At 62.4% G+C, this 12109-nt stretch overlaps 1 protein-coding gene across 1 annotated transcript; it reads left to right on the top strand.

Moving 5' to 3' along the window:
- The first annotated feature begins 5991 nt into the window (after nucleotides 1–5991).
- Nucleotides 5992–12107, top strand: CHLRE_09g411150v5 (uncharacterized protein). The gene is made up of 7 exons (XM_043066266.1): nucleotides 5992–7359; nucleotides 7629–7720; nucleotides 8084–9071; nucleotides 9896–10015; nucleotides 10178–10363; nucleotides 10693–10836; nucleotides 11391–12107. Exons 1-7 carry the CDS (start codon nucleotides 6103–6105, stop codon nucleotides 11766–11768), a joined length of 3165 nt encoding a protein of 1054 aa, XP_042921562.1. The 5' UTR covers nucleotides 5992–6102; the 3' UTR covers nucleotides 11769–12107.
- Nucleotides 12108–12109: the final 2 nt, after the last annotated feature.

Raw genomic sequence — 12109 nt, 5'->3', positions numbered from 1 at the left:
TTCATACGGCGCTGCACAGCTGCACCTGACAGTGGTCCGGACTGCTCCCGGACTCCCTGTCCATTCCAGGCGCCCAGCACCCCTGTCCCTGTCAAGATAGCGCGCCGGCCAGTACTCTTGTGTGTATGTGTGTTCCAATTGCCGGGATTGTGCAGGTACAGGCAGGCGAGTTGTGTTGCAGCCCCCGCCAGTGCGGACCCAACAATCCATCATGGCGAGTATGACACGGGCGCGTGGTCGGGCAGACGGAGCAGAGTCTCCTTGAAGGAGCCCTGCCCCGTCTGTGTGCGCAGTAGTCTAGGCAGTCGCACGCTTATCATAACACAGCTATGCGCTGACTTATCGCAGCGCAGTGGAGATAAGTCTAGTTATTGCGACGTAACTGCCGTGTTGCGTTAGAGTCACGCACGGCGCAGGACGCTCGGGTACGTGCCTGTGCATGGGGCCGAACCGAGCTGGGTCTTGTACGCGTCAGGAGCACACGGCGCCTTATCTGCCGTTGTGCTTCTGTACTGTATTTCGGATCGTCCCTCTGCCGGGACGGTGACCTCAGTGTGTCGCACTTAAACGTTCCCTACATTTCTGGACTTTCTTTGCAATCCTATACCTGGTTCTAACTATACTTGACCATGTATGGACCGAATAAGCGTTTAATATATACTCAGACGGAGTTGCAGCGTTTTGTTGCGCGATCCTGCTCAATGGAACCCCTTAGCTTGATCACGCTCGCTCTCTGATCGTAAGGGAATGCCCTTCGAAGCTTCTCTGGCGCTTTGAACCACGCTTTGGTTCGGGGGCCGCATTCGGGAGCAAATCGGAGCAGAGCGGAGCTTTCAAGCGGAGCAAAGGCGCGCGAAGCGTTGCGGACAAGGCGTTCGGCAAGTCACTGAAAGCAAAAGGGCATGCACAGCTGTGCGGGCGGGCTACTTGCTTGCCATGCGCGGTCCTGCTTGCCGTGCCTTCGTGTCTACCCGTCGCTTTACAGTTCACAGCTTTGTGCAATACCTTTCCACATCTTCCATTGTGCCACCCCCACCTCCCCAAGACCCTCAGGACTTTTGGCGCGGTACTTCTCCTGTCTGCCTATCCAGGCCGCAGGGCCCGCGTGCCCTTGGGGAAGGGGCGTGTGTGCCGTTGGGATCCGGCCTGTGCGCCGCAAGCAACGGGCTTTGCGCCCTTGCCTTATGGACAATGGACGGCATACGTGCCCTTATGATACGGCCTGTGTGCCGCAAGCAATGGGCTCCGCGCCCTTGCTTTATGGACAATGGACGGCATACGTGCCCTTATGATACGGCCTGTGCGCCGCAAGCAACGGGCTCCGCGCCCTTGCTTTATGGACAATGGACGGCATACGTGCCCTTATGATACGGCCTGTGTGCCGCAAGCAACGGGCTCCGCGCCCTTGCTTTATGGACAATGGACGGCATACGTGCCCCTATGATACGGCCTGTGCGCCGCTAGCAACGGGCTCCGCGCCCTTGCTTTATGGACAATGGACGGCATACGTGCCCTTATGATACGGCCTGTGCGCCGCAAGCAATGGGCTCCGTGCCCTTGCTTTATGGACAATGGACGGCATACGTGCCCCTATGATACGGCCTGTGCGCCGCAAGCAACGGGCTCCGCGCCCTGGCTTCATGGACAATTTACGGCGTACGTGCCCTCATGATACAGCCTGTGCGCCGCAGGCAACGGGCTCCGCGCCCTTGCTCCATGGACACTTCACGGCGTACGTGCCCTCATGATACGGCCTGTGTGCCGCAGGCAACGGGCTCCGCGCCCTTGCTTCATGGACAATGCGCCGCGTACGTGTTCTTATGATACGGCCTGTGCGCCGCAAGCAACGGGCTCCGCACCCTTGTTTTATGGACAATTCACGGCATACGTGCCCGTATGATGTGACCTGTGTGCCGCAAGCAACGGCTTCGCACCCTTGCTTTTGGGTAATAGATGGCATACGTGCCCTTATGATACGACCTGTGTGCCGCAAGCAACGGGCTCCACACTCTTGCGTTGTGGATTATAGACGGCATTGAAATGCTTACGTGCCTTCGTTGTACATGCCTTTGCGTTGTGGACAATGTGTGGTCTGAGCGCCACGTTCGGATACGGCGTGTGTGCCGCCAGCAACAGGCTTTGCGCCTCGCATCATGTGTCTTGCGATATGGCCTGTGTGCCGCATGCAATTATGCTGCCTGCCCTGTCGTTATGGACGCTTCGACTTGTTGCGTGCCCTGCTGCGTGCCCTGTCGCAATACGCCTTGAGTGTACCGTGCACGGCAAGCCTGCGCCTCGCTATTGCTTCGTGTTGACAACGGAGCGGGCTTACGTGATCATGCGTCACCCTGTACGTCTTGAGGTCCGCACGCACATCATACTATCACGCGGCACCACCCTTGTAGTTTGGCTGACGCACCCCAAGCCAACCTATATGCATTCGATGTGTGCACTAGGCCCAAGTGCCGAATTTGTTTTTCCGGATATTTCGCCCTCAGTGAGCGATGTGGAGTTTTGTGCAGTTCGGCCAGCATGCTATGCCCAGCCAATAACAATACCGCATGACGCATAACTATACCGCATGACGCATAAACATGCCTTCGTGCCCTGCACCAGGCATCGGACGCTGTGTCACGCAGTGAGCCCGACCCTGCGCAACCAACATTTTGTTGCGAGATACGGTCGGAGCTGGGATTACAGCCTGCCTGGTGGGTTTGGATGGCGCCCGTGTGTTGGGCTGGGCTGTTGCTGCTCGCGGTGGGGCCCACCACCAAGTCACGGCACCCATCCGCCCTCCCCTCTTGTTGGCCCACCCGCCTGTACACATGCCAGTCACCCGCTCGCCATCCTGTGAAAGCGGGTAGCCGACTTGGCAAGCGCTTTTCCTGACACTTGGCGCAGGTTTGAGTGGGATACCAGAATGGTCTGAATGTAGTTGTTGGATAACCAGTACACTGCGGTGTGTAGCTGGTTAGCGGGAGTGCCGTGCATGAAACACGCTACTCGACCCGCCATGCCCGCGCGATGGTACCACCAACCGTTCAACCCAGATCCATGCCGGGGTAGCATCGACCCCACAGTCAGACTGATAGCTCCTATCCAGGTGTCAGGCGCCATGTATGTATCTGTGGACGCGTCAAGCTGGCTTGTGCCGTAGCGTTGGCCGCCTGTATGGCACGGCATCTGTGTCACGTTATGGCCTCATGCTTACCGTAGTCACGCGGCTTGCGTGCTGTGCGGCACGCTCCCTGCCAATCCTTCAGGACATGTATGCATACATGTTACTTCGTCAGAGCCATAGCAGGGGCAGCGTGTTCTGTCAATGCCTCATGAACCCAGAGACCCAAGCCAACGTACGCATTAGTTCCGCAACGCACGTCAATGCCAACTGTATGTGTCGCCTGCCCACTCGCGAGTGGACGCCTAGGGAACCAACCTTGGTTCCTTTCAGCCCCGGCCTTACTTCACCCGGCGGGGCAATTACTTATCACCGAAGTGCTAGGAGCAGTGTGCTATATGTCATTACTATTAAGAGCGTATGGCGACACAGGCTCACATGTGGGTAGCCAGGCTTGGCAGGCATCCCAACTCAGCCCGGCCTCCTCACAGCAGTACCACGACGTGCCCGTACGTGGTCGAGTGCGGAGTTTGGCTGCCGGCGTGGCTGTATCATCTCTCACATTGGATGACCCATCCGCCACTGCTGTTCACTACTGGCACGTCCCTCGAGTCGCTCACCCACCGGCTCCGCCCAGCGTTCGCTCCCTTTGGCTGGGCCGGGGCCCGTGGCGCATCCAACCCGCCATCGCGGCCCCGAGTGCTCCTTATTTCCTCCCATCACTACGCCTTCTATCACTATAGATACATTGCGCGTTCCACGCGTGCCGGGTATCCTTCACCCCTCCGCGCCGCTCGACCAGGCCAGCCTTGCTGGGGTTGCTGAGGTGTTACCCTTCATGTTGCCCTCCCTGCTATTACGGTACACCCCACAGCTGCCGTGGCGTACGGTATCGGCACGTACGGGACATTGTGTGCATGCATCCCCGCGGCGTTTGGAGGCAAACATTCACGTGCGCGCCTGTCCTGCGTCCGCCGGGGTGATGCTATCTATGGGTGTACCTACTGCTTGATTGGTAGTGACTCTTATGCAAGACACTGCAAATCTCAAGCATGGCACCTAGCTAGCAAGAAAGAAATTAGTGTTCGTGGCCATGCTGCACGGCTGGGCATGGCTGCCCGCATCCTACACCACGACGGCGCGGGTGAACGAAGGGCAGGTTGCCGCGCGTGACTCGCGTACGTAAAACCGCTCTAGTGTTGCAACTCGCGCCTTCTCCTGCGTGGCGCATGTTGGCTAGCCTGTCCCAGCTTCGAGTCACGACGTTGTTATTATTCCCAAGGTTGTTCCGAGCAGCCTACAACGTCAACACGTGTTATGGCATGGCCCTGGGGGCCGGTAGAGAGTACCGAGGTCTCCAGTGGTTCGTGCCAACACGTGCCAACACGCACTGTTACCTTTCCTGGGCACACGGACGGCCACAGCTGCCCACAAGCCACACACCTGAACAAGGATGCATGTGTTTCCCTGTAACGCCCCGGCGTCGTCTGCATGGCTGGCGCACGCGGGATAACGCATGTGTGTTTCTGTCGTGGCCATTGGTGCACCTGATACGTTTGTGAGTCTGGTATCATGGCCCTTGCAAAGCCAGTCGTGTTCCTATTGCTGCTTGTCTTCTGGTAGTGACCATTGGCCGCCCATGACCGACGGAGTGTGGCGCTGTCAGGCCCCGCGTTGGCGTCGCCCTGCGCCTGCAGCAGGTGCCGGCGGCGCCTCCGGCGGCGCTCATCCCCGCGTGATGGTGCTGCTCGTGCAGCCAATATCCCCAAGCACGAAGCTCGTTCTATTGACCGCTGTTGAGTGTGCAACTAGGACCGTACGTTCGTGCGCAAGCTAGGCGATGGGCGGAGCGCTCCGCGGTGTTCGAGACACATGATTTCGGTAGCGCAAGGGCACGAACGCCACCGCCATCACCGCCGACCGCACCTTGGTTTGCATGACCGGCCGTTGGGCCAAGCGCTTTGCGAGAAGAGCTGCATACGCGAAGCCAATCAAGCCCAGCCACCAGGGCTGCCGTCGCCCGCACCATGACCTCCCGGCGTTGAGGACTACTACCAAACTCTGGCAGCACTTTCGGCCACTAGTGCAACCTCAACACGGGCGGGCTGGGGCGGGCACGGCGGACTTGGTGGGGTTATCGGGAGCTGCGAGGCCGGAGGTAGGAGGCCGCTGAGGGCCACGAATGAGTTGCTAGGCCGCTTGAGGCATGAGTGGAGGCTATTGTCGGTTTGAGAGATTGGGATTGTCGTTTGGGGCCGTGGCGGTTTGTAACGCTACACGGCAGTAAGGAGTCAATAAGCGCTGACTTATCGCAGCGCAGTGGAGATAAGTCTAGTTATTGCGACGTAACTGCCGTGTTGCGTTAGAGTCACGCACGGCGCAGGACGCTCGGGTACGTGCCTGTGCATGGGGCCGAACCGAGCTGGGTCTTGTACGCGTCAGGAGCACACGGCGCCTTATCTGCCGTTGTGCTTCTGTACTGTATTTCGGATCGTCCCTCTGCCGGGACGGTGACAACCCACCCGCCCCCCCTGGTGCCGCCGCGGATTAATGTGGTGGCACCCGTGGGCGCTGCGGCGTGCGTGGTTGTCTGGACTCTGCTGCTATCAGGCACTTCATACATGCGACACACCCAGTACTGGCAGCACTTTCGGCCACTAGTGCAACCTCAACACGGGCGGGCTGGGGCGGGCACGGCGGACTTGGTGGGGTTATCGGGAGCTGCGAGGCCGGAGGTAGGAGGCCGCTGAGGGCCACGAATGAGTTGCTAGGCCGCTTGAGGCATGAGTGGAGGCTATTGTCGGTTTGAGAGATTGGGATTGTCGTTTGGGGCCGTGGCGGTTTGTAACGCTACACGGCAGTAAGGAGTCAATAAGTAGCAATATGGCTTGCGCTTGCATCACCTTACAGGGTGCTTGAGAGCTTGGCCAACTTCTGCGCCCCTGCCGATTCTTTTGCAAGTCGGTCGCGCGTACAGCTGTGCGATGCCCTCACAACGGCGCCATGAGGTTGTTAGCACCGTTTACACTGCAATTCTAACGATACTCGTGCTCGGCACTGCGAATGCTTCAGCGGTCCGACCGATTACATCGGGTTCTTCAGACTCCAGGCCTGGCGACGTCCTGCCGCTCTGCTATCAGCTGAACGACGCTCTATCCATCGCGCTAGCCGGTGACCTGTCGTCGCTGGCTGTGCTGCGACGCCACCTCCAGCTTGAGCAATTCCACGCGCGGCGACAGCTCGAGCTTGAGCTGCTCAATTACGAGCAGGATGTGACAGTAGACGAGGACAGCGGTCGCGATGGGGTCGTTGACGGCGACAGCGACGCTCAGTCAGAGGAGAGGGCGCAGGAGCTAGCGCGGCACGGAGAGCAGCGGCGGCAGCACGCCCAAGCGGCCGCAGCATTGACCTCCCAGTTCCGGAGCAAGCTGCAGCAGCAGGAGGCCGCGGCATCCCAAGCCGGCGCGTCCACATCTGGTGACACCAACAAACACAACAGCAACGCCAAAATCAACAGCACCGACTCCGGAGGCGCTGCTACTGCCACTCAGATCGCAGCAGCCGCCGCAGCAGCCGCTGCGCGACTGCCAGACCTGCGTTTCCTGCCGCAGTGCCTCATCAGCCGCCTCGACCCCAGCCTGTTCACCTCCCCCGACCTGCCCCAGCCCCAGCTCCCCACCATCACCTCCCTCCATCCCGCAGCCGCCTCCCACCTACACCACCTAGGCCACGCCGCACAGCAGCCGCACACAGACACCGCCACCACCGGCCCCGTCGCCGCCACCAGCCCACACAGCACCCACGCCGGCAGCGCCGGCGACGCCGCCGCCAGCAGCACCGGCGGCGGCGGCGGCGCCAGCCCCTACCCGCCCACTGAGACGCCCTCTCGGCCGCTGGTATCACTGATGGTGCAGTACTTCAACCGCCCATGGATGCTACCCGTGCTGGCTGCACCCTTCCGCCGCTGCTCCTCCCTCCACGCCGCCACCACGCCGCCCAACGCAACCTCCTTCTCTTCAGACGAGGAAGCGATCAACCGCACCCGGCACCTGGGTTTTGGCATTGAGATGCTGATAAACGTTGACAGCCGAAAGGACGCGGCGGCGGTTGCAGAGTTTGCGGCAGGGCCCTTGGGCGCCGGCGATTTTGTTGTGCCGGTTTACAGCAACAACGTGCACGAGATCCGTTCGTACAATCGCTTGGCGCGGCTGGCACGCGGCAAGATCCTGGTGATGCTGCAGGTGGGGGGGGGGGGCTGCTCGGGGGTGCAAGGGCGGGGGACGAGGGCAGGAAGAGGAGTCGTGGAGCTGTGCCCGTGGAGCTGTGTTTGGCCGTTGATCTTCTGGTGTGTGTGGGGGGGAGGGGGGAGGGGGGCTCGCAACTGCGCTTGGCACCGTCCTACCCTACCCTCCTCGCTCCTCCCGCCTCCTCCCTCCTCCACTCACCTCCCCCTCTCCCCCCTCCCTCCTCCTCCCTCCTCCCGCCTCCCACCCCCTGCACATCCCCCCAGGATGACGACGTGTTCCCCGAGGAGTCCGCCTGCATGTGGCTCAGCAGCGTGGTACGGGCCTTTGCGCGCTGGCCACGGCTGGGGGCCGTGGGGTGAGTGAGCAGGGGGGAGTCAGGATGATGGGTGGAGGGAGGGCGAGAATGGGCACGTGGGCGCGTGGGCGCGATCAGCACACAGCAGAGGCAGACGTAGCACATTGGGATAGTCGCTACCCCAGCCCCCGCTCTCCTCCTCGCTCTATTGCATTGGGTTCGGTTTACTTTGCGCTGGAATCTGCAACCACCACCCACCAGTCGCTAAGCCCTCCCGGCATGGCGCAGCTGCCCGCGCCTGCATGAGAGCTGCTAAGTACGGCACACGGTTGCGCACGCGTGTTGCCCGGCTGCTCCCTCTGAACCCGCTTGCTCCGCCCCCTGCTCCCGCTCCCGTCCTGCCCCACACACACACTCGCACAGCTCCCAGCGCTACGTGTTCAACTACCACCCCAACACCACGGACTGGTATGTGCACTACTGGGATGCGGGGGCGGGGCACGTGCGCGTGCGCCGGCCGCCCGCACACCTGCTGCAGCAGGAGCAGGAGGAGTGGCAGCAGCAGGAGCAGGAGGAGCAGCAGGAGCAGGAGGAGCAGGGACAAGAGGAGGAGGGACAAGAGGCGGAGGCGCAGGAGGAGGAGGGGCAGGCGGAAGGGGACGATGGTGTGGGCCGGCGGCGCAGGGGCGGCGCCCGGAGGAGGGCGGTACGGCGGCGACAGCTGCACGCGCAGGCGCAGGCGCAACATCAGCAGGGGGGCAGTGAATCGGCTGTAGTGGACACATCCGACCAGCAGCAGCAGCAGCAGCAGCGGCAGCAGTCACGGCGGTTGCAGCAGCAGCATGTAGAACTGGACGGGCGGCGGTGGCTGCAGCAGGGTCAGGGGCTGGAGGCGCAGGGGCGGGAGGCACGGGTGAGGGAGGTATTGGAGCAGGAGGCACGGCTGGCGGCGGGGCAGCCGCGGTGGCGGGCGCCCGGTGGCGCGTCGTGGGAGGACGTGCTGGCGGCGTCACACCCCGTGTCTTCCCCTGCCTACGGCGCCGCCTCCGCGGCCGCCTCCCCCGCAAGTCAGCAGCAGCGGCGGCGGTGGCTGCGGCGGCGGCGGCTGCACCACAGGTCGGTGCTACAGAAAGAGGAGGAGGAGGGGGAGCGGAAGGAGGAGGAGGAGGAGGAGCAGGCCGGCGGCGGCGTAGCCGACAGCGCCGCCGCCACCGCCGCCGCAGAGCACCAGCAGGAGCTTCTGCCGCCAAGTCCTCAGCAACAGGATAGAGCGGCAGGGGCGGATCCAGCAGCAGAGGCGGATCCAGACCAGGGGCCGCCGCCGTACGAGCCGCCGTACATCCCGCTGGAGTCGTACGACGGGCGGCTGCGGCTGCAGTTTGTGTCCATCATTGACTACGCCCCCATTGCGGTGAGCATCACCGGAAGTGGGGTGTGTGTGTGTGTGGGGGGGGGGGGGGCGGCCACGTGTGGCAGGGGGCGCAACAGGAGGGGGTGTAGAAGTGTTTCACATGGTGCTATGTTCGGTGCATGGGTTGCGTCTGCTCACTACCGGCATGGGCCGCCCCACCACCACACCACACAACAGCTCACCTCACCTCACCTCACCACACCCCTCCACACACACACACACACACACAACGCTGCAACCGCCGCCCGCCACGTCCCCCATGCAGCCTTGACCCCGTTTAGTCGCAGTGCCACCGCTAACTCGCCCTCTTTTCATAGCGTTATTGTACTTAGTGGGCGGGACTTGGGACGCGTGATACTTAGCTTGTCTGCTGCACGCCGCCTCTCTTGTCGCCGTTGCCATTCACATGCCCGTGACACTTCCTCGCTGCCGCCCTATGCCCATGCTTCCACTTTTGCCTATAGGTGAGCTCGACTACGACCAGCGGGCGGGAATCTGGGAATTAGGCGTGCTGGGTAAACGTTGTTTAGCGCGCCCAGGGTGCGGAGCATGGACGCATACAGGTGCAACGCGGGGTCAGGCCGAATGGTCGCCCGTGGGGTTCCAGGCTTATCGCGGGTAAGTATGACTACCTGGGTCACGACAGTCACGCGACGCTCGGTAAAATGGTGGGTATCGGTAAGTAACTCCGTCTCGTCATTGGGCGGGCTTTCGTTTCGTTTTTTAACACACACACACACACACACACACACACACACACACACACACACATGCACACCACACACACACACACACACACATGCACACCACACACACACACACAGGTGCGGCGCTCCTCCTTCCTAGCAGTGGGCGGCATTGATGAGAACATGAGCGAGAGCGGCGCGTGCGGCGTGCACTCCGACTACGACCTCACGTTGCGGATGTGGATGGCAGGATGGCAGGTGCGGCGGTGCAGGCGGCAGTGGCAGGGTGCGGCAGAGTGTGGCAGGGTGTGGCCACTCAGTTCCACGCCCAACAGTACGATAGAAATGGCCATAACGATATGCAGGTTAGTACACAGTAACACACACTAACACGTGTGTTGTCTACACGCGGTCGTGCAGGTGGCGTATGTGGAGGTGCCGGGTCTGGGCAAGGACCCGGCAGAGAGCGAGGGTGGCACGCACCGCCGCGGCGTGTCGGGCTACTGCTGGGAGCGGCAGTGGGACCAGGCCATCGGCTACATGCGGACGAGGTGGGGGCAGCACAACCGCTGGGACCCAACCTCCTACTACTGGTTCGGAAGCAACGTGAGTGCAAGGTTGGGTGGGGGTGGGGAGGCGGAGGGTGAGGGTAGGGTGAGGGGCTGGGGAGGTGGCTGTGGGGGCTTGGAGACGTGGCTGGGTGGAGCGTCGCAGGGTGGTGTCTTGAGGGTGCGTGGTTCTTGCCACAGAATACGCGAAAGCCAGCGCACACGGGAGGAGTTGGGGGCTCGGACATTTGACCCCTCCTCACCCCGTGCCCACCCACCCATACCCTCGCTCTACGGCATCATTCAGCAACGTGCACACACACACACACACACACACACACACACACACACACACACCCGCCCCCCCCCCCCCCGCCCCCGCCTCAGACATTCGAGGTGGTGGCTGAGCACGTGCGGCTGCTGAACCTGCAGCTGCTACAGCCACTGGCGCAGCCGCCCGACAGCTACTGCCCCTTCGGCTACGGCTGTGGCCTGAAGCCGGTCGACAACATCACTGGCACACCGCAGCAGGTGCGTGGCTGCAGGTCGAGGGTAGGGGGCTGTGTGAGTGTGATGGGACAGGGTTGAGGCAGGTTGGCGAGGTCCCGTAGGGTGCAGCTGACGCCCATACCCCAAGCAGACAGCAAACAGTTTGCAGCGGCAGAGCAGAAGTGCATGGCTGGTCGAACGCCGGAGTTACTGTACCGACAAGTTGGTGGCTGGCTGGAAGTTGGCTGGTGCGCATTCCTCACGCTCCGGGCGCCCGGGGGCTGTGTGTATGAGTCGTATGGGTGCGAGTGGGTCAGGCATGTTCATGGCAACAGATGGAGCTAGGACCTGGACTCGGCCACGCGTGTGGCACGCCGTACGCTTCCCACAACCCGCACCTGCCTCTCCTCCGTCTGGCTCAGCGTGCCGGTCAATGTGGCTTTGGGTCCACCTCCTTGAGTCCTGGCGTCTCCCTCTTTTCAAAGGAGTTGCTGACCACAACTCCCCAGCCCCGCACCACTGACACGGTTGGATTCCGCATGTCGGGTAGTGTGCCAGTGAAGCGGCGTCGACCCACCCTCACACGCATGTAACAGGTGCACCCGCCCTTTGGCGAGCTGTCCAGCTGGCCCAAGCACACGCGCGTGCAGGCGCCCTGGGCGCCGGGCTGGGCGGCGGCGCAGGCGCGGGCGCGGGCGCGGGCCGCGGCGGCGGGCAAGCACGGGACCCGCGGCGAGCGGCACGGCCACGGTCACGGCCAGGAGCACGGGCAGGGGCAGGGGCGTGGGGACGCAGGTGAGCCGCAGCGGCGTAGCGGCCGGTTCCTGAGGCGGCGGCGGCGGCAGCAAGGCCATGCAGCTCAGGAGGTTGATGGCGATGCGGGAGTGGGGGCTGGCGCGGGGGAGGGTCGCGTGGGTGCGGGTGGCGGTGGTGGCGTCCAGGCGTCGAGGGGGTGGCGGAGGCTGGCGGGGTGACTCTGTTGCTGCGTGCAAACGAGTCAAGACGTGCAAGGACAGTCCCTTTCTGTAATGGGATTCTGTGATAGCATCTCGTCGGTGGGACTGGGGGGGGGGGGGTTGCAAGGATGTTTGGAAAGATGTTTGAGGGGGGGGGGCACTTCACCATGTAGGTTCCGACTGCCTCTTCGGGCTTCGTGCGCATTCGTTTCCATGATTTCCGTAAAGCGTCGTCAATGCTGTGGGCTGCCGGGCTGTCGGTTGCAAAAGGCTGGCCAGCAGGGAGTACTTGCCAGACTGCACCACACGGCGCAGCATACGGAGGAAAGCGGGGCAAAGAGATACTTGCCATGAGCCAC

The sequence above is a fragment of the Chlamydomonas reinhardtii genome, chromosome 9, assembly GCF_000002595.2.
Source record: "Chlamydomonas reinhardtii strain CC-503 cw92 mt+ chromosome 9, whole genome shotgun sequence".
In the NCBI taxonomy this organism is placed as follows: Eukaryota; Viridiplantae; Chlorophyta; class Chlorophyceae; order Chlamydomonadales; family Chlamydomonadaceae; genus Chlamydomonas; species Chlamydomonas reinhardtii.
Note: the sequence above shows the minus strand (reverse complement) of the source record. Positions and strands in the feature narration are given on the sequence as shown.

Excerpts from the sequence above, each read along its gene's own strand:
- CHLRE_09g411150v5 (XM_043066266.1), top strand. The coding sequence starts at position 6,103 with ATGCCCTCACAACGGCGCCATGAGGTTGTTAGCACCGTTTACACTGCA. Across the intron at positions 7,721-8,083 it reads CCACGGCTGGGGGCCGTGGG|CTCCCAGCGCTACGTGTTCA; the intron begins GTGAGTGAGCAG and ends ACACTCGCACAG. Across the intron at positions 9,072-9,895 it reads TTGACTACGCCCCCATTGCG|GTGCGGCGCTCCTCCTTCCT; the intron begins GTGAGCATCACC and ends ACACACACACAG.